The following is a 23,201-nucleotide window of genomic DNA, read 5'->3' on the forward strand; positions in this document are numbered from 1 at the left end:
GGCAAAAGCAGGTACAAACTGAATTGGTGATGAAAAGACATAACAAGGCCGACGAGGCAGGGCTAAAAACTCCCCATTTGGACCATATTTAATCGCGGGACTTTTGCTGTGTCTTCATGTGCTCATTGGAGTTGTTTGAGCTGCCACACGACTTGCTGAAAAGAGAATCGGAATATTCACGAGGACTGCACTGAGCATGTTTTCAGATTCTGTTTTGAGTTGTTTGAGCAGGTGTCAGTGTGTATACATCACCTGGGGAGAGTATTCGCTCACGGTTCATTGTTCGCACCCCCGTTAGATTGCATTTTTTAGGGGTTTTTTTGGGGGGTTTACAATGTACTTAGTACCATGTGGGAAAGGAGAGCCACAGTCAGGAGGCACTTTTCAGCCAGGATCTGCCATTTATCACACCGAGACACTCACACATAGACTCGCTGGTATTACACGACACCCCCATCTCGGTAGGCCCCACCTCTTTGAGGCACACGGGTGTGCACGAGCGATTCAATGTGTAAAGAATTTCCTATACAGTCTCAGCTTGCGATTTGAGAGGAAAAGAATGTCACGTTGGGATTTTGCTTTCTAAATGATCGTATTTTCCGCATTATAAGGCACACCTAAAAGCATTCAATGCTCTCGAAACTGACAAGTGTGCCTTATAATCCGATGCACTTTCTATATGGATCAATATTCACGTTTCCTGGACAGTAGTATATTAAATGTTCCATAAAGCGCAGTTGTGAAGGCTCGATATAAAGAAGCTGTATTGTATTGTATTCCATTTAGTGTAGCTCCATCTAGTGGATGCATCACGCAACCGCAGCCACGGCTCTATATAAATAAAGCTGTATTGTGTAGCTTCTATTCTATGCGCCTTATAATGTGGTGCGTCCTATATATGAAAAGCGTTTTAAAATGGGCCGTTCATTGAGGACGCGCCTTATACTCCGAAGAGCCTTATAGTGCGGAAAATACGGTAGCCTTTTTAGCATCATTGAACACAAATTATTAGCCTTGACTTCTGATTTCCAAACTAGTCATCCATCAATTTGTTGGGTATATTTAATAATTCGATGAGACAATGAAACATTCAGGGGCACCTTAACTTCAAAGTGGCCCGCCACCAAAATGAGTTTAACAGCCCTGCTTCTCAATTGTTTGTTTATACGCGGCACGTGATTGGTCAGCGACGACTTCGGGCTGACCGTGACCCTCGCAAAGAGAACCCAGTGCTAAGGAGTCTTCACACAATTTTGGCTCAGGCTTGCCGCTCAACAAACAGCCTCAGGTTCCGGCCCGACTTGGGATTTAGTGAAAGAAATCTCCTGAAAAGACATTTTCTTCCAGGTGTTGAGGCAAACTGTTTCTTCTATCAAAATAACCAACCTTCTTACCCTTTACGGGGGTGAAGATAAAACGCCACGGGATCCCCGGGGCGAGCAAATGGCCACTTTGTGTGAGATAAAGCGTTGCTGTTATGCTCATGACTTTTCTCTTGAGATAACTGCCACTTGAAGCAACGTTTTTTTTTGGAGGGGGGGGGTTGTGTGTATGTGTGTGTGTGTGTGTGTGTATGTGTATAATGTCAGTGGGTCCAGGTTACGTTTTTGCATTTAAAGGTTCATTCCCAAACTCATGGCAATTACACGATATGCCAAACGATATGTTAAATTTCAACCAGGGCATTTCTTCCTAGAATTGATACTCATTGCTATATACAGCAATGGGCGGCCCGGTAGTCCAGTGGGGGCGGCCAGGTAGTCCAGTGGTTAGCACGTCGGCTTCACAGTGCAGAGGTACCGGGTTCGATTCCAGCTCCGGCCTCCCTGTGTGGAGTTTGCATGTTCTCCCCGGGCCTGCGTGGGTTTTCTCCGGGTGCTCCGGTTTTCTCCCACATTCCAAAAACATGCGTGGCAGGCTGATTGGACGCTCTAAATTGTCCCTAGGTGTGAATGTGAGCGTGCATGGTTGTTCGTCTATGTGTGCCCTGCGATTGGCTGGCAACCGATTCAGGGTGTCCCCCGCCTACTGCCCGAAGACAGCTGGGATAGGCTCCAGCACCCCCCGCGACCCTAGTGAGGATCAAGCGGCTCGGAAGATGAATGAATGAATGAATGCTAAATACAGTATGGCCATCATGTTCTAAAAGGCATCCTCTCTGCTAGAATGGCTTTGGGATGTAGTGGACCACAAGAATCATACTGACATGAAAATAAGGTCAAAGCGAGTACTAACCGAGTGTACCTTTGAATATGTCTGGTGACTGACTCTGTTGTGATGATAGTTATTGCCGGGCCATAAAATGACCGCGGTACTAAATCACAGGTGTCAAACTACGGTCCTCGTGCGCTCCTATCCTGCATGTTTCCTCCAAATACACCTGGTTCAAATGAAAAGCTCATCAGCAAGCTTCTGCAGAATCCTGATTATGTTTCTGATTAACAAAACCTCTGAAACATGGAGCCTATCCCAGCTGTCTTCGGGCAGTAGGCGGGGGACACCCTGAATCGGTTGCCAGCCAATCGCAGGGCACACAGAAACGAACAACCATTCGCACTCACTCTCACACCTAGGGACAATTTAGAGTGTTCAATCAGCCTGCCACGCATGTTTTTGGAATGTGGGAGGAAACCGGAGCACCCGGAGAAAACCCACGCAGGCCCGGGGAGAACATGCAAACTCCACACAGGGAGGCCGCAGCTGGAATCGAACCCGGTACCTCTGCACTGTGAAGCCGACGTGCTAACCACTGGACTACCGGGCCGCCCGTGTAGCAAATGGACAGTTTAAAAAACGACAGAAATCTGACACAGTTCGTGGACGAACTGAACGGTGATGGAATCCCACAAACGTAGACACAAATCAAATCCGTAGCGAAAATATTTGTTTAGGGGAAAAAAAACAAAAAAAACCCCAAAAGAAGTACAAATAGAAAGAACAAAAAAAAACAGGAAAATGAAAGAAACATGAACGAACAGAAATTGTTTGCAAAAAGGAAAGGTAAAAGCAAACCCTTCAAAATACACAAAATGAAATCGCAACATTTCAAAAATCTCAGGAACAAAAATATTCACAAAACTGCAATCTAAACGGACAAAAGCGACGAGCAACCTGAGCAAGAGGGTCTAGAAAAATAACACTTGAGGTCGCGCAGCGAACAAGGTCAATAATCCGACATAGAGCGGGCAATTTAGCAGCCCTTAAAAAAAAAAAATCTGGTCAAGGCGTTGATTGGGAACAAGGAACGGGTGAGCCTGCTGGAGGGAAACGCCCTCCACTCTAGCTCGGAGCTGGAACACAACAAACACAGGACATGACACAATCAGAAGAATTCATTCAGATCCAGCCAGTCCGGGCCGTTCATTGATTAACCAATTATGTGGTGAATTTTGAGACATGGACATAAACCACTTACTTATTTGGCTAATCCCCCCCCCCCCCCAGGAATTTCATAATAGCAATTCTTGTTAATATTGGAATAATGCTAACATGGGCAGCGGCAGGCCTTTTGGGGTCAATGTCGATTGCCTCCGTGTGTCGCTAACACGCTTGCAATCTTTAACCACTGGAGAAATCAAACAAGTGCAGTAGAAAAACTTGTTTTCTCATTTGTTTTGCATTCAACAAAGCAAAGGGGGGGGGGGGGTGAATGAATCTGACTTCTCCTCCTCCTCCGCACTCGGCTGCTCTCTCCGAGGCACGGCGCGGCAAACTGAAATACAGTTTGAGCGTGAAGTGTCCCAAATGCAATTGCACAGTCAAATAACATCACGGCTACGTTATTGAAAATTACAGACGTCTTCTTTCATTTTTTTATTTTTAGTTTTTTATCCCTTTATGTTTCTCCTCAACGCTAGGAGCGAACTATCACAGAAAAGGGGCAGATTTCAACAGTAATGATGGTGGCAATGATCAAGGTATTTTTTATTATAAAGCCTAACTCCATTGCATGTCAGTAAACCTCCTTCCTATACTCAGTGTCCCCCCCGCCCCCGCACCCCCCCACGCTTTGACTTCAAGTCAAGAACATACATTCGACGCGGTTTTTGCTGCGTGTCGACTCAAACGAATGTGCACGTGATTTTGCATTCTCCAATGAACAAAAACAAAAACCCTCATTTTCTAACCCGGCTGCACCCTTGCATGATGATAACAATAATAATTATAATAATAATTTCTAGAGGTATCTTTATTGTATTGTTCCGGGAGAGCAATAGAAGAGGTTTTTAGTGAAAAGGTCACCCTCGACAGAAGGGAGATGGGCAAGTGCCCAGAAAAAAAAAAAAATACAAACCCTGACATTTCTGAATCCCATTATAACAGGCAGTTGTTCAAATTTGATTCATTTTTTTTAACACGTAGATTAATCTGCAGAGACAATGCTCCCTTGCATATTTTGAGCAAGGAAAGCTCTGCAGACTGCTGAGCGCGAAACTCCTCCTCCGCCGTAGGTTGAAAATGAACAACGTTATTTATGTATTTTTAAATATGGGCGGAGTTGTCTTTCTTTTGTTTATTTTCCAAGATGGCCGCAGGCAGCCGTGCGGCATTGTATCGGAACGTCCGTGGTGGCAACCCCACTGTCAGTATCGTATTGTTTTGTGTTTTTTGTTATTGTAAAGTGTCCTTGGGTGTCTTGAAAGGCGCTTATAAATAAAATGTATTATTATTGTTATTATTATATTATATTATTGTTATTATTATATTATAGGGCGGCCCGGTAGTCCAGTGGTTAGCACGTCGGCTTCACAGTGCAGAGGTACCGGGTTCAATTCCAGCTCCGGCCTCCCTGTGTGGAGTTTGCATGTTCTCCCCGGGCCTGCGTGGGTTTTCTCCGGGTGCTCCGGTTTCCTCCCACATTCCAAAAATATGCATGGCAGGCTGATTGGCTGGCAACCGATTCAGGGTGTCCCCCGCCTACTGCCCAAAGACAGCTGGGATAGGCTCCAGCACCCCCCGCGACCCTAGTGAGGATCAAGCGGTACGGAAGATGAATGAATGAATGAATGAATATTATATTATAATTCGGAGGGACAATCCCATGCTGTCGTCAGATTGATGAATGACGTCCACCACACACATCAGCAAAGCTCAGAATTTGTCTGCCCGCACCTTAATCGAATACAACGAAATCGCATTCCACCACCCGTGCCAGAACTTAGACCTGCTTTTAGCTGGTCTAAATTGTTCGGTCACCAAATTGTCAGGTGCGCCGTGTCCGTGTAATAGAAAATACCAGAATGTCAAGTGAGCCTCCTTGCTCCATTTAATCAACAGACTCACACCATTTGTTCATGAAATCTCCGTCTTTGGTGGCACTGTTTATTGTTAAACTGTTAATTGTTAATTAACGTGCTCAAGCGGTGTTACTTGCACCCCTTATTGCAACAGTAATCACTGGGATTACGCCTAATTATTGACACGCACGCCACTTGACACCATTTTTGGAATCACTCGGTTATTCGGGTAATTTGTGTCATTTCGCACAACAGGTCGCCAACAACCCTAGAGACCCACTTTTGTGTACAGAAAATACATTTTCCACACTGTCCGATTCAACTGCCAGACGATTCTAAAATGAACTCACGATCACACAATCATCGATGTTGCACACAAGCGGTACAGTAACACATGTAGACCGACAATAGAACAGTATGCACAATCATACATTTTAGTGGCTAATATTAGTGCCGTACTGAGGAGCTGAAACAGTCTCCATGTGCTTTAAAGTGCTTTAAACCAAAATGTTTTTTTTCTCTTTAATATTAATTGAATTTAAATAATTTTATTATGTAGTTAATGTCAGTATGCACAATCCTACATTTTAGTGGCTAATATTAGTGCCGTACTGAGGAGCTGAAACAGTCTCCATGTGCTTTAAAGTGCTTTAAAACAAAATGTGTTTTTTTCTCTTTAATATTAATTGAATTTAAATAATTTTATTATGTAGTTAATGTCAGTATGCACAATCATACATTTTAGTGGCTAATATTAGTGCCGTACTGAGGAGCTGAAACAGTCTCCATGTGCTTTAAAGTGCTTTAAAACAAAATGTGTTTTTTTCTCTTTAATATTAATTGAATTTAAATAATTTTATTATGTAGTTAATGTCAGTATGCTCAATCATACATTTTAGTGGCTAATATTAGTGCCGTACTGAGGAGCTGAAACAGTCTCCATGTGCTTTAAAGTGCTTTAAAACAAAATATGTTTTTTTTCTCTTTAATATTAATTGAATTTAAATAATTTTATTATGTAGTTAATGTCAGTATGCACAATCATACAATTTAGTGGATAATAATAGTGCCGTACTGAGGAGCTGAAACAGTCTCCATGTGCTTTAAAGTGCTTTAAAACAAAATGTGTTTTTTTCTCTTTAATATTAATTGAATTTAAATAATTTTATTATGTAGTTAATGTCAGTATGCACAATCATACATTTTAGTGGCTAATATTAGTGCCGTACTGAGGAGCTGAAACAGTCTCCATGTGCTTTAAAGTGCTTTAAAACAAAATGTGTTTTTTTCTCTTTAATATTAATTGAATTTAAATAATTTTATTATGTAGTTAATGTCAGTATGCACAATCATACATTTTAGTGCCTAATATTAGTGCCGTACTGAGGAGCTGAAACAGTCTCCATGTGCTTTAAACCAAAATATGTTTTTTTCTCTTTAATATTAATTGAATTTAAATAATTTTATTATGTAGTTAAGATCAGTATGCACAATCATACATTTTAGTGGCTAATATTAGTGCCGTACTGAGGAGCTGAAACAGTCTCCATGTGCTTTATAGTGCTTTAAAACAAAATGTTTTTTTCTCTTTAATATTAATTGAATTTAAATAATTTTATTATGTAGTTAATGTCAGTATGCACAATCATACATTTTAGTGGCTAATATTAGTGCCGTACTGAGGAGCTGAAACAGTCTCCATGTGCTTTAAAGTGCTTTAAAACAAAATGTTTTTTTTCTCTTTAATATTAATTGAATTTAAATAATTTTATTATGTAGTTAATGTCAGTATGCACAATCATACATTTTAGTGGCTAATATTAGTGCCGTACTGAGGAGCTGAAACAGTCTCCATGTGCTTTAAAGTGCTTTAAACCAAAATATGTTTTTTTTCTCTTTAATATTAATTGAATTGAATTTAAATAATTTTATTATGTAGTTAATGTCAGTATGCACAAGCATACATTTTAGTGGCTAATATTAGTGCCGTACTGAGGAGCTGAAACAGTCTCCATGTGCTTTAAAGTGCTTTAAACCAAAATATGTTTTTTTTCTCTTTAATATTAATTGAATTTAAATAATTTTATTATGTAGTTAATGTCAGTATGCACAAGCATACATTTTAGTGGCTAATATTAGTGCCGTACTGAGGAGCTGAAACAGTCTCCGTGTGCTTTAAAGTGCTTTAAAACAAAATATGTTTTTTTCTCTTTAATATTAATTGAATTTAAATAATTTTATTATGTAGTTAATGTCAGTATGCACAATCATACATTTTAGTGGCTAATATTAGTGCCGTACTGAGGAGCTGAAACAGTCTCCATGTGCTTTAAAGTGCTTTAAACCAAAATATGTTTTTTTCTCTTTAATATTAATTGAATTTAAATAATTTTATTATGTAGTTAATGTCAGTATGCACAATCATACATTTTAGTGGCTAATATTAGTGCCGTACTGAGGAGCTGAAACAGTCTCCATGTGCTTTAAAGTGCTTTAAAACAAAATGTGTTTTTTTCTCTTTAATATTAATTGAATTTAAATAATTTTATTATGTAGTTAAAGGCGGCCCGGTAGTCCAGTGGTTAGCACGTCGGCTTCACAGTACAGAGGTACCGGGTTCGATTCCAGCTCCGGCCTCCCTGTGTGGAGTTTGCATGTTCTCCCCGGGCCTGCGTGGGTTTTCTCCGGGTGCTCCGGTTTCCTCCCACATTCCAAAAACATGCATGGCAGGCTGATTGAACACTCTAAAAAAATTGTCCCTAGGTGTGAGTGTGAGCGTGGATGGTTGTTCGTCTCTGTGTGCCCTCTGATTGGCTGGCAACCAATTCAGGGTGTCCCCCGCCTACTGCCCGAAGACAGCTGGGATAGGCTCCAGCACCCCCCGCGACCCTAGTGGGGATCAAGCGGCTCGGAAGATGAATGAATGAATGAATGAATGAATGAATGTCAGTATGCACAATCATACATTTTAGTGGCTAATATTAGTGCCGTACTGAGGAGCTGAAACAGTCTCCATGTGCTTTAAAGTGCTTTAAAACAAAATGTGTTTTTTTTCTCTTTAATATTAATTGAATTAAAATAATTTTATTATGTAGTTAATGTCTTTGTAGAGTATAATAATAAAAAGTGCGGGCTTTTTTTTTCATTACAAACACATTAACACTTTGTTGTTGTTTCTTTTGGGGAGAGTGAAACGGAATAACGGCGTGACATTTGAAAAAGGCGGACATTTTCGAAAATGGCATCGTTTCCGTCGAATTGTAAGTAGCGTTTGTGCATACCTTATGCGGCGCCTTGTCTTTTAACGCGTTTGATGGATGCCATTAAAAGTCAAGCCACACTTCTTTGATTGCGATTACAGATATTTACAGTACAAAGCCAAATTCCGTAGCAGTGAACCTATTAATCCACAAAGGCTCCATATTGAGTCTTCTTGTATCTCACGTCCATTAAACGCGCAACCGCTTCGATGGCCAAGGTCCATTTACGAGTTCTGGGTTACACCCAAGGCCCGTTTCGCCGGTGTGTGTGTGTGTGTGTTTTATAGCCTGTCAGTGCTCGAAAGACCAAAATCAGCATCGATAGAAATGTCTGACTTCTTGAAATACTCACGCAGCTGACAACGGCCGTGCATCACGATATTATAGTCTCCGGCCCATCGTCAGATGAGGGATTTAGGACGATAAATTGAGTCCGTGTGGGAGGAGAGGAAAACAATTGAGTGATGTGTTTCTGTGATTACACAAGCATGTCACACAGAATGACAACCGCATTCTTGATATGGTGATTAGGCCGCCGGGCAATCCCCTCTGATCCTTTAGAACCGAAAGGCTTTTGTGACAGTCGGAAGATGCGGGACATTTTGTTTTATTGAATAAAAAATTATTGACGGTAGCCGGTGAAGACCAAAGTTTTTCTTTGGGGGTAACGTGTACGTGAAGAACAAAGATGACGTATCCCCACTTGTTGCATTTGATGAGCTTTGAAATGGGATCGAAAAGTGAGGCGTCTGGGGGAGTGAATTATTTATTGGGATTCATCCATCCATCCATCCATCCATCCATCCATCCATCCATCATCTACCGCTTATCCGGGGCCGGGTCGCGGGGGAAAAAGCTTTAGCAGGGAAGCCCAGACTTCCCTCTCCCTAGCTACTTCTTCCAACTCTCCCCGGGGGATCCCGAGACGTTCCCAGGCCAGCTGGGTGACATAGTCTCTCCAGCGTGTCCTGGGTCTTCTCCCGGTGGGACATGCCCGGAACACCTCACCGGGGAGGCGCTCAGGAGGCATCCGAATCAGATGCCCAAGCCACCTCATCTGGCTCCTCTCGATGTGGAGGAGAAGCGGCTCAATTCTGAGCCCCTCCCGGATGACCGAGCTTCTCACCTTATCTCTAAGGGAGAGCCCGGACACCCTGCGGAGAAAACTCATTTCGGCCGCTTGTATCCGGGATCTCGTTCTTTCGGTCACGACCCATAGCTCGTGACCATAGATGAGGGTTGGGACGTAGGATTCATGCAAATTTGGATAAATCCCTTTTCAGTGATTTAAGTTTTAATTTCATTCATTCATTCATTCATCTTCCGAGCCGCTTGATCCTCACTAGGGTCGCGGGGGGTGCTGGAGCCTATCCCAGCCGTCTTCGGGCAGTAGGCGGGGGACACCCTGAATCGGTTGCCAGCCAATCGCAGGGCACACAGAGACGAACAACCATCCACGCTCACACTCACACCTAGGGACAATTTAGAGTGTTCAATTAGCCTGCTACGCATGTTTTTGGAATGTGGGAGGAAACCGGAGCACCCGGAGAAAACCCACGCAGGCCCGGGGAGAACATGCAAACTCCACACAGGGAGGCCGGAGCTGGAATCGAACCCGGTACCTCTGCACTGTGAAGCCGACGTGCTAACCACTGGACTACCGGGCCGCCCCAAGTTTTAATTTAGTGACACAAATGTCATTTATTTTCGGCATTTTGTCATTGTGTTAGTTTGTTTTTTATAACTATCAAGGTGATTCTGTGACATTTCTCACAGAAAGAAGTGTTCATCGACTGATGATGAAAAGACGTTTGTTTGCCAGGCTTTCCCCCCTTCGTAGCCAACAGAAAGTAAACATCAGCACTATTTCTGTCAATCTTTTTTTTCCCTCCTCTCTGCGCTAATGACGACGCGTCCATGTTTTTTCACACGTGCATCCTTATGAAAGGATTGTCACTTGCTGCAGGGACAAATGCTGAACGCAGCGATTGTGTTTTCTTTTTTTTTTTTTTCTCTGAGTGTCAACCACTTGTTGGCGGCGTGCTTGGTGTGAAAAATGTAAGTTCGTCCCTTGAGGGCTGAGAATGCCAGTTGCAGAACAAGCTGTGGTGGAGGATGGAACAAAACACTGAAAATGAGCAGCCGGAGGCAGCGGGATCTTCTGCGCAGCTTCTGCTCTATTACTGGATACTGTCTCTTTATCTCCTCTCGACATTTGACTCATCTGCTTTCTCGCCGAAATAATAATGTAGACGTTGTGATGTCATGACTGCGGAAAAGAACTTTTCATCATACAACTTAACCCCGTGATTCGAAAGAGCCGTTTGCCTCGCAATCATGCGGCGCGATGAGCGCTAGCATATTTCTCAACGTGTAGCCTGATGCTAACATCATTCTGAATACATTACAGTCCTTCCTTTGCTTTTTGTAGCGTTTAGGGAATAGCGAGTAAAAACTGTGATTAATCGGGGGCACTCCAAAAAATGTTTACAGGGCGGGGGTGGTATTTTAATACTAAATACCGCATAGTAGAAGTGATATTAAAACTAAAAGCTAACAACCCAGGCTAACATTAGCTCTTCCCAGGCATCCTAAGCTTGTCTCACAGTTGAGACATAGCTCCTTGACATCGATGCTCTGTCTGTTTTTTTCTCATCACATGTGATGAAATAACAAAATAAGGGAGAGGCAAATAAAAGTCTGTTCGTCCCTCGTTCCTGTGCGCTACGCAGTTAGCTTTAATCTGCGTTAGCTTCCTTTTGAGCAGTGGACAGCCTATCTTTTGCGCCAGGGTTACAGAAAAAAAAAATTCTAATGAGGTTAAATGAATTTGATATTCATTCATTCATTCATTCATTCATCTTCCGAGCCGCTTGATCCTCTCTAGGGTCACGGGGGGTGCTGGAGCCCATCCCAGCTGTCTTCGGGCAGTAGGCGGGGGACACCCTGAATCGGTTGCCAGCCAATCGCAGGGCACACAGAGACGAACAACCATTCGCACTCACACTCACACCTAGGGACAATTTAGAGTGTTCAATCAGCCTGCCATGCATATTTTTGGAATGTGGGAGGAAACCGGAGCACCCGGAGAAAACCCACGCAGGCCCGCGGAGGACATGCAAACTCCACACAGGGAGGCCGGAGCTGGAATCGAACCCGGTACCTCTGCACTGTGAAGCCGACGTGCTAACCACTGGACTACCGGGCCTCCCTATGAATTTGATATATCGCTTTTAAATGTTTGACAACATTTGTTGGCTTTGGTAGAAAAAAAGTATGCTTGACACGTATGGCAGGAACCTCCTGTAATAACATTTTTTTCTTCAGACTGACATTTTCAACCTGTCCTGGCCCCCTTCCTTCTGTCCATCCTCACATCGTCTGATTGCGACAGTAACGCTTCCAGTCGCAAGGTAAATCATAAGAAAACGCGAGCTAAATGGATCGAAACGACTATGGGATGGCAGAGAGCCAAGCGACTGTACGATCCATCTGTTTCAATGCCACAGAGATGCCGCCCTGCACAAACGTCTTGGTTTTTCTTCCTTTTTTTTTTTTTCCATTCGACCGAAAGTGAAGTGAATGTGAAACAGCCCGCTGGGATTTCTCTTTATTCTCTCCATTTCCCACCTGGTAGAAGGTGACGTGAAAGAGAAGAAGTGAAACACGAGCACCAAGACACACAAGGAAAAAGGTAACGGAAAATAGGCCCGACTGAATGAAGAGCAGTTGAATAGTTCTGGGCGGGCAGATCGAATGAAGGTCGGCATCTTAAGGCCTTCCGCTTGGCCAACAACCTTGCAATCTGATGATTGCTGTTCCCGGATTTTGGGCTTGTGGAAAACAAATTCTCTTGACGCGTGTAAATAACATACTCTAAAAAGCGCTCTGGATTATATGGCGTACTTTCAATGAGTGGCCTATTTTACAAGACGCAATCTGCAATGCATCCACCAGATGGAGCCACGCTCAAGGTAATACCAACAGAACGATCAGATGTCAGTAAAACGTGTTTATTTAAGCAGCGACACAGTTCACTTAACCGACAGCAAGTTATAACGTTGACCTCTCTTGCCGCTGCTCTATTTCCGCGTTCAATAGCGTAACCGATCGCCTTAAGTTTGAGCTCTGCGTTGTCAGCATGTCTCGAGCAAGGAGCCATTTTGGGGGTCGAGATATTACCGTAATGACCATATACAACACGCATCGGATTTTAAGGCGCGCCATGAACTTTGAAGAAAGCTGCTCTTGCAGCTGCTCTATTTCCGTGTTCAACTGCAAAACCGATCGCCTTAAAGTTTGAACTCTGCGTTGTAAGCATGTCTCTAGCAAGGAGCCATTTTGAGGGTCGAGATATTACCGTAATGACCATACACAAGGCGCATCGGATTTTCAGTGTGAGCTTTGCAGAAAATGGGAGGCTTTTAGGTGCACCTTTTAGTGCGGGAAATACGGTAATTAAAATATATTCAAATTTCTGGAAGTGGGCTTCGGTTTGTTGCTCGGTGACTTCTGTTACAGTCGCCGTGGCATGGTGGACTAAATGCAAACAATAAGGAATGAACAAATAAACCGAGAACGACTGGACTGGAAGAAACACACCAAAGCTGATGGCATCAAGCTGAAAGATTTGAGGGGAAGAGAACAACTCTTGGAGGATGGCGGATAGAAGGGACGGGCACATTTGAAACTAATGACGAGTTAGGTAAGACAGGGAAGCAAATAGTGAGCAAAGCAAGGCAAGTAAACCTAATTTTCGAGTGCTCATATCAAACTGCATGTTTTTTTTCAGTACTTTTCGCACAACTTTCGGTTCTCCATTTGAACGGCAGCGTTTCCAAAGTATTTTTCATCCCGTTCATTTACAAACTGTCAATGAACGACGACATTTCCTTGCTTTGTTTAGAAAGCGCTTGCTTCAAAATGCATTTCAAATGTCAACATCAGAAGACAAAGACAATTACTTTGACTTCCAATTCGCCAGCCGTGCTTCAAACGGGTTGTTGTGAGAGAAAAGTGGCCACTGAGCTTTGAGTGTCACCGAGTGTTCTCAGCAAGTTGCGGGAGGCACTGCACTGGGACAAAGAAAGAGCCAGAGAAAGGCATAGAAGTGGACATCCCTGGGAAATGATTGTCTGTGTGAAAAGGGCATTCAGACGTTTAGCCAAGGCCGTGAAATATTCACCTTTCAAGGTTTCAATGCATTTTAGCTTCTTGGTGAAATTTCGCCCCCAAAAGCCTTGATGTCCCAAAATGTTGGAGAACGGTGACTCCATCACATTTATAAAGTCGTATCAAGTGTAAACTTTGATAAAGAGGCATTTGGATTGCTGGTCTACTTCCGAGGACCACATGCAGAAAAATGGAAGGATGAAAGGGCCATTTTTAAATTTGTCAACTTTTTGAAACGCACACAAGTCAGTCAAGAAAGCAATTAGCGGTATAGATTGTTTGTATTGTCTAGTTAACTTCATCAGCTTTCTGTTAAAGGTGTTAAATTGAGAATTGTTATTTTTGAATCTCAGATAGTAGATACCGCTCTGCAAGTAGCAGCAGCCGAATCCAATCCCCTGCATTCAGAACCCCACGTAGAGTAGTAAGGTGACCGTTTTTCCAAACAGTTGACTTGAGGATCATCCATGTGACGTCTTCATAAACCAGCAATAGAGTGCAAAGTGGAAGGAACTATTTTTGATCTCTAAAATTGAAGTGTTTTGAGGATCAATTATTATTTTAATCATAAATTAGAGATCTAGAGATCTCTAATTTTAGATTAATCTAATTATTCATTCATTCATTCATTCATCTTCCGAGCCGCTTGATCCTCACTAGGGTCGCGGGGGGTGCTGGAGCCCATCCCAGCCGTCTCCGGGCAGTAGGCGGGGGACACCCTGAATCGGTTGCCAGCCAATCGCAGGGCACACATAGACGAATAACCATCCACGCTCACACTCACACCTAGGGACAATTTAGAGTGTTCAATCAGCCTGCCATGCATATTTTTGGAATGTGGGAGGAAACCGGAGCACCCGGAGAAAACCCACGCAGGCCCGGAGAGAACATGCAAACTCCACACAGGGAGGCCGGAGCTGGATTCGAACCCGGTACCTCTGCACTGTGAAGCCACGTGCTAACCACTGGACTACCGGGCCGCCCTTAATCTAATTAGATTAATCTAATTAATTTTAGATTAATTAGAGTCAAGTCAAGTCAAGTCAACAGTATTTATAGAGCACTTTCGAACAGCCATCGCTGCATACAAAGTGCTGTACATGGAGCGATTTAACATACACAATAAACAGTAAGACAAATCGGTAATAAAGGCGGTGGAAAGCACCAAGCAGTAAAATCAAGGACAAATCATGCTGAGTCGAACGCCAAAGAATACAAGTGAGTTTTGAGGAGGGCTTTAAAGATGGGCAGCGAGGAGGCTTGCCGAATGTTCAGTGGGAGGTCATTCCAGAGAGAGGGACCAGCAACAGAAAAGGCTCGATCCCCTCTGAGCCTCAGTTTAGCTCTTGGTACCTCTAACAAAGACTGGTCCACAGACCTGAGGCGCCGGGCAGGTGTGTAGGGGCGGATGAGCTCAGAGAGGTAGGGTGATCTAGAGATCTCTAATTTATTAGAGATAGATAAGAGATATATTAGAGATTAGAGATAAATAAATTTGAGATCGCTAGAGATCAATTAAAAGATCTAGAGATTATTAGAGATCATCTAATCATCTTCGAAATTAGACAAAATGTCTTCAGTGTGTAAAAACAAAGTCATTAGTCGTAATGGCACCAATTTACCTGACAACCCACTCTGCCCAGCTTTTGCAACTGACATTGCAGCTCATGCAAATGTCATTTTTATTTGAAGTCCCCCCCCCCCACCCCGCCTTTTTTTGGTTTTTGGGCACTGTGTCATGGGCCGCTACAATTGGATGGTGGCCCGCAAATGGCCCACGGGCCATTGTTTAGACACCACCGCTCGACAATGAAGGTCACATTGACAGAATGACAACATGATGACCTACGATCACCCGTTTTTTTTTCCTTCCTTTCATAGCTATTAACATGTCTTAGATCAATAAACCACTGCAGACTTCTGACTGCTGATTTTACTACATCATAAGACAAGCCTCGTAACTGTCTATTTGCCTTTTAACCGCCACACCCCCCCCCTTCCCTTCCCTCCCCCCGCACCCACATGAGGAAGAGCCAGCCTTAACGGCCCGTGGCGTGCGGTGAGTCGGCTTGACAAGATGACGACTCGTTTTACGTTGTTGAATGCAAAGGACACGCTGCTTAATTTATAATCACCGCCAAACCGTCAACTAATCACCAGGTTTAATCACAACTGGCCAAACTGCAAATTAAACAACGGGAACAAATGGGCCCAGTCGCAGAGGAGACAGATGTTGAGATTGTCGGCTTAAAGCGGATGGGAATGCTTATCAGTCTGCGGAAGAATTTAAAGCCTCCGAGCTATCCCGTTGTTGTCATGTACAAATGATTATGGAAGGAGGGAAAAAAATTATTCAAACAAATGTTCTCTTGTCAGACTGAATCTATTGTTTTTTTTTTGTTTTTGGTTTGTTCAATGCATAACCCAACAACACACACACACTCACACAAACAGCCCGTGTTACTTTTCTTAAAGACTGCCTGCCTTTGAAAATTGTTTAAAACGTTCCATTTTTTCATGCGATCTGTAATGTGGATCTTGCCGTGTAAAATGTTTTAACTATCCAACTAATTCATGAAGACTGGATTGATTCAAAATTATAATCGATGCAGAAAGAAGATCTCCCGGTGCCTGAGTGGCTTTTCTCTGGGTACTCCGGTTTCCTCCCACATTCCCAGAACATGCACGGCAGGTTGACGGAACACTGTAAATTGTCCCGTGGTGTGATTGTGAGCGCGAATGGTTATTTGTACGGGTGTGCTGCCAACCGGTTCAGGGTGTACCCGCCTACGACCCAAAAGACGGCTGGGATAAGGTCTGGCACCCCCCCCCCCGCTACTTTTGTGAGGATAAACCGGGGAGAGATTAAATGAAATATTTTTGCTGTTGGCTATTGCGCATAAACTTTGCTTTACTTTCTAATTCAAAATGAATATACAGTCAGTATATTGTATGTACAACGGTCGTATTTTCCACACTATAAGGCGCACCGAAAAGTCTCCCATTTTCTTAAAAGCTCACGGTACGCCTTAAAATCCATTGCGCCATGTGTATGGTCATTACGGTAATAAATTCTATAGAAACCACGTCAGTTTATTTTGTGATTTCCTTGTTTGTGAATACAGTACACGAAAAAGGAATAAATAACAAACACTTCCGAGACTGTCCAGTCTCCTCCAATTTACTGACATCTGATCGTTCCGTTGCATCTGTGCTCATGAAATGCTAAAATAAATTCTGTCTGGGGGCTGTAGAATTTATTTTGTGATTTTCTGTTTTGATGCATTACTGTATTTTCAATTTTCATAGTATCATTGAAGTAATGTACGTTTTTTGGAGGCGGTCATGAATGCCTCTCGAGTCTAACGGAAGAAGAGAAGGCACGGAGACGGACAAAGACGTACCTGTAGCTCTATCTAGTGGATGCATTGTAGATTGCGTCTTATAGTCCGGTGCGTGCAATATATGAAAAAAAATTTACAAAATGGGCCATTCATTGAAGGTGCGCCTCATAATCCGGTGCGCCTTTTAGGGTGGAAAATACGGTACCATACCTGTCAACTTTTCGCAGCGCCAACCTGTATAAACTACCCAAAAAATCCTTATAAAGAGCAAAAAATCCTTATAACATACCAAAGGATTTTATATGTCAAAATAACGGCAGAAAAAAAACCCCCACGAAATGTTCAATGATATTTAATACGGTAAGTGTAAATATAGGAGATGTCCATTGCACAGTGTCATAGTTTTACAAATCAACGTCTCCATTTCCATGCGTGGAAAAAAATGACCACCAGTCTACCCGTCGCATCGATGTGAAAGTCAACATTTTAAGCCGTTTTTCTTCTTTTTTTTTCCATGTATCTCTTGTGTCCTATTTGCAGATATTCATGACGAGAACGGATTAAAGCCGGTCATGGTTTATATTCACGGTGGCTCCTTCATGGAGGGAACCGGCAACATGATTGACGGCAGCATCCTGGCGAGCTACGGCAACGTCATTGTCATCACAATCAACTACCGTCTCGGCGTTCTGGGTGAGTGGCCCATTTGGGGCCTATTAATTATTTCACTTATGGGGCTGATTGAGTCTTAAAGTGACTTTGGGTGATCGATTTCATGACGAATTGACTCTCGCTATGTCATGAGGTGGAGGACATTGAAAGAAGTGCAAGCAGCAACCTTGCTATTAAGATGTCTTTCACGACGTTTCTCACATATTTAATGACATCATCAGGGGACGGAGTGTGAACCTTTGTGTTACTTGGGGAACCGATGCCACTTATTTGACAATTATTCTCAGATTCCTGATGCACCTTCAACTGCTTTGAGGTGGTGCGCTCTTTATAGGGTACGTCGCGTAGCTGCTAACACGAGCTTCATGTGTTACAATACATTCATTCATTCATTCATCTTCCGAGCCGCTTGATCCTCACTAGGGTCGCGGGGGTGCTGGAGCCTATCCCAGCTGTCTACGGGCAGTAGGCGGGGGACACCCTGAATCGGTTGCCAGCCAATTGCAGGGCACACAGAAACGAACAACCATTCGCACTCACACTCACACCTAGGGACAATTTAGAGTGTTCAATCAGCCTGCCACGCATGTTTTTGGAATGTGGGAGGAAACCGGAGCACCTGGAGAAAACCCACGCAGGCCAGGGGGGAACATGCAAACTCCACACAGGGAGGCCGGAGCTGGAATTGAACCCGGTACCTCTGCACTGTGAAGCCGACGTGCTAACCACTGGACTACCGGGCCGCCCCTGTTACAATACAATACAATACAATACAATACAATACAATACAATACATTCATTCATTCATTCATTCATTCATCTTCCGTACCGCTTGATCCTCACTAGGGTCGCGGGGGTGCTGGAGCCTATCCCAGCTGTCTCCGGGCAGTAGGCGGGGGACACCCTGAATCGGTTGCCAGCCAATCGCAGGGCACACAGAAACAGACAACCATTCGCACTCACACTCACACCTAGGGACAATTTTAGAGTGTTCAATCAGCCTGCCACGCATGTTTTTGGAATGTGGGAGGAAACCGGAGCACCCGGAGAAAACCCACGCAGGCCCGGGGAGAACATGCAAACTCCACACAGGGAGGCCGGAGCTGGAATCGAACCCGGTACCTCTGCACTGTGAAGCCGACGTGCTAACCACTGGACTACCAGGCCGCCCAATACAATACAATACAATACAATACAATACAATACAATACAATACAATACACGCTGATTTATATAGCGCTTTCACAACAGCGGCAGCTGTAACAAAGCGCTTAACAAAACAGTTAAAATAAAATAAAAGTACGGTAAATAAAGTGCGTGGAAGTAGTAGTCTAGTTACTAGGCCATTTGGGCCTCCTTCACTATGAAATGGTGTTGGAAAGCGCCCTCCATGACTAGCGATGGTGTTTTGCATCGTATGTTAGCATTAAGCTAGCGGAAAGTGTTTTGTTTTGTTTTCTGTCTCAAAGTGCTATATCAATACAGTTGCGCTGAGTTTAAAAAAAAATGTTTTTTAATAGAGAAGAACAACTTACTCACTGATTGACAAAAAACGCAGATATGGACTGAACTGATCATTATTCCGGAATCCATGCCTAAATCTCAAATCCCCGATCATCCCATCGTTAGTGTGAAAACATTTTCTCATTTTAGCCCCATTTCAGCTTCATAATCATTTTTGATACAAAGAGGAGACTCGCAGCTCTGCTGTGGCCATGACAACCCCCACATTGCCACACTCGCTAGCGAGCCAAAAAGTCACATATTAGGTTTAGTACCCATTGGCGGGATGTCAAATACTTGCTGTGCAACTTTCGCGGAGGCCCATCGGACAAGCTCGTTGTCTAAATGGCAGAAAGCAACTTTTTACAGGAGACTGGAAGAGGCAAACGGGCATATTAATGAATTTTGTCGAAGGTGACTGCTTCTCGCGACTGGCTCCAAGCCAGGCCTTGGATGATCATTTTTGTTGCCATTTCAAAAATGTTGACGTGAATAAAAAAACGCCTCTCTAGTTTCCCTGCGAGATTCTGGCTTGGAACGCCCTATATTAAAACTCATTCAGTACCAGCCGATTCTGGACCGAGTCTGAAAAGACGTTTAAAAACGTCTTTGGGAGTGAATGAGTTTAAGACAAGCAAAATCAGCCGCAACAATTTATCTCCGTTGACATCAATCACAGTGTTCGTGATCATTTCATCGACTGTATTTGCGTATGCTGCTGGTATAACACATGAATTAACTTCATGACCGTTTTCGGACGCAATCGGTTTGTGTTTGCGGCTGTTTTTGCACACCAGCGCGTTGGTTCAAATCAGGCTCATCTCACTTGAATTTGCGTACCTGTATTACAACGCTTTGAAAATAATGAAGACTTTCAACATTCATTCATTCATTCATCTTCCGAGCCGCTTGATCCTCACTAGGGTCGCGGGGGGTGCTGGAGCCTATCCCAGCTGTCTTCGGGCAGTAGGCGGGGGACACCCTGAATCGGTTGCCAGCCAATCGCAGGGCACACAGAAACGAACAACCATTCGCACTCACACTCACACCTAGGGACAATTTAGAGCGTCCAATCAGCCTGCCACGCATGTTTTTGGAATGTGGGAGGAAACCGGAGCACCCGGAGAAAACCCACGCAGGCCCGGGGAGAACATGCAAACTCCACACAGGGAGGCCGGAGCTGGAATCGAACCCGGTACCTCTGCACTGTGAAGCCAACGTGCTAACCACTGGACTACCGGGCCGCCCACCATTGAAACATCGATTAAAAAAAAAAAAAGCAACAGGACTTGGTAGCATTCGAATATTAAATGTGTAAATGAAAAGATGATCTTTTGCACAGGTAACGTCCTCCGTTTCCCCCCCCCCCCCCCCCCCCCCGTCACTGTCTGGCATTTTTCCCTTTTCTTGTCGATGCAAGAGGTTTTCTGTCAGCGACGCCAGCGCGCATCTCCGTGCGCACGCTAGTGCTGCTCCGCTGCGGTTTACTTGCCATTCATTGCAAGGTCGAGCCTGTCTGTCTGCACCACTCGCTATATTTAGTTGCCTAGGAGCCAGGGGGAGAAGGTGTTCTGTGAGACGTTTGCCATGTGGAACGGAAAAAAAAAAAAAAAGGAGAGATTGCTGATAAAAATATGGAGAGAAGCCACTGAAGATGGATGGCGACATGCTAATGCGACGCTTTGGATAACCCGACTTGGATGCAGCGCAAGCAGTCAGAAGCAAAGAGGACTCTTTTGATATTTAATTGACACTCACATGAGCCGCAGAGCCCGGTTGTCCAGTGGTTTGCACGTCGGCTTCACAGTGCAGAGGTACCGGGTTCGATTCCAGCTCCGGCCTCCCTGTGTGGAGTTTGCATGTTCTCCTGCGTGGGTTTTCTCCGGGTGCTGCGGTTTCCTCCCACATTCCAAAAATATGCATGGCAGGCTGATTGAACGCTCTAAATTGTCCCTAGGTGTGAGTGTGAGCGCGGATGGTTGTTCGTCTCTGTGTGCCCTGTGATTGGCTGGCAACCGATTCAGGGTGTCCCCCGCCTACTGCCCGGAGACGGCTGGGATGGGGTCCAGCACCCCCCGCGACCCTAGTGAGGATCAAGCGGTACGGAAGATGAATGAATGAATGAGTCGCAGAGTGTTTTTCCTCACCGTCTCGCATCGTCGACGGGGACCGATGAGCATGGGTGTAGTTGACGTCATATTTACTCAATTAAGTGAATAATCAGTTCTCCCGACGATTCCTAAAGGTATTGCTAACCTCTCCCCATCAATAAGAAATCCATATCGCTGAGGCCGATTGCCTTACGGCGGTCGATACAAAATCGTATCTTTTGAAAGATGTGCAAATAGATTTCCCGATTTACTAGCGGATAAAAGGCATCCGGGCGGCCCGGTAGTCCAGTGGTTAGCACGTCGGCTTCACAGTGCACAGGTACCGGGTTCGATTCCAGCTCCGGCCTCCCTGTGTGGAGTTTGCATGTTCTCCCCGGGCCTGCGTGGGTTTTCTCCGGGTGCTCCGGTTTCCTCCCACGTTCCAAAAATATGCATGGCAGGCTGATTGAACACTCTAAATTGTCCCTAGGTGTGAGTGTGAGCGTGGATGGTTGTTCGTCTTTGTGTGCCCTGTGATTGGCTGGCAACCGATTCAGGGTGTCCCCCGCCTACTGCCCGGAGACGGCTGGGATGGGCTCCAGCACCCCCCCAAAATCTTATCTTTTGAAAGATGTGCAAATAGATTTCCCGATTTTCTAGCGGATAAAAGGCATCCGGTGATCTTGAATACTGTCGTAATTTGATGGATGAAGCAGCCGTCACAAAAACATGACAAATTCTGTTTTGGTTCCAAAAAAAAAAGCCAAAAACAAACCAACGTGACTGCGTATTTTGACAGCAGTGGTTAAATACTTTTCATTGTCCAAGCACAAAGCAAAAAAAACAACAAAAAAAAAAAAACAGATCAGAGAATTTGCTTGACGGATAAAATGTTTTCTTCAACATTTCGAGGCCGATCTGGTTTTTCGTACCGTACTCCTGCTTTTTGCCATCTTGTGACGTTTTCCCATCTTCAATGGCCAGAAGGGCAGATCCGGTACTCGACATACCCGCGCCCTCTTCTTTCGACTCCTTCATAGCTCCTCGCGGCTCTGCAAGGACAAAAGTGGCCGGCGGGAGGTCACGACCACTCCAAGATGGTCTCTGCCTCCCGGTGGTGGCCTGACAACAGGAAGGAAATACGCAGCCGTTGTCTCATGACAATCGTCACGGACGACACTCTACGCTGTGGTCATGATTCAGATGATGAGGTGATGCCTTCTGACGTGACACAGAAAGGTTGCAGCTGCACTTCAGACTCTCCCTGTTAGGGGGAGAAAGATGGCCGCCGCGCATGATCGGCTTTGAGGTTGATGTTTTTGTGAGGCTTTGGCCACAAACGATCAATACGAAGACAAATGGATCGCGGCGTGTGCCCGAGACCACGTGTGGTAAATCACCGTTCGGATTCCACATCGCTGGCGGGGCTTCTTTCTGGTTTGTGTTTGTTTTTGTGAGGTGTGTGTGTGGGGAGCATAACCAAACGGAATGAACAAATGGCTCTCACAAATGCAACCATTTATATACGAAAAGACAATAACACATCTGACTTATTATTTCCACATATTCCTTGTCGTCACTGTCAAAACATGACAGTTACTTCTCATTTGTCAGCTTCAACAAAGTAGGCATTAATTTAGTAGTTTCCTTTTTGTAGACCAGCACAATAAGTCACAATATCTTCCCGACGACCAGGAAAAAAAAAATAATGTTGTACAATCACTTTTATTTTGAAATTCCCTAATCTATGTGAAGTAATTAGACTACTCCAAAAGATTTTTTGGGGGGAAATTCCACTACAGAGGATATTTTTTTTAAACACTTGAATATTAGGCGCGGCCCGGTAAGTCCAGTGGTTAGCACGTCGGCTTCACAGTGCAGAGGTACCGGGTTCGATTCCAGCTCCGGCCTCCCTGTGTGGAG

General features: G+C 44.2%; 1 protein-coding gene across 1 annotated transcript in view; it reads left to right on the forward strand.

The window, feature by feature from the left end:
* Positions 1-23,201, forward strand: part of nlgn4xa (neuroligin 4 X-linked a) — a 59,010-nt gene that overhangs the window by 2,974 nt on the left and 32,835 nt on the right. Inside the window, exon 2 of the mRNA XM_052059205.1 lies at positions 17,554-17,706. Coding sequence (XP_051915165.1) covers positions 17,554-17,706 — 153 coding nt within the window. The remainder of the gene's footprint in view (positions 1-17,553; positions 17,707-23,201) is intronic.

This window comes from Hippocampus zosterae, chromosome 2 (genome assembly GCF_025434085.1).
Source record: "Hippocampus zosterae strain Florida chromosome 2, ASM2543408v3, whole genome shotgun sequence".
Lineage (NCBI taxonomy): Eukaryota > Metazoa > Chordata > Actinopteri > Syngnathiformes > Syngnathidae > Hippocampus > Hippocampus zosterae.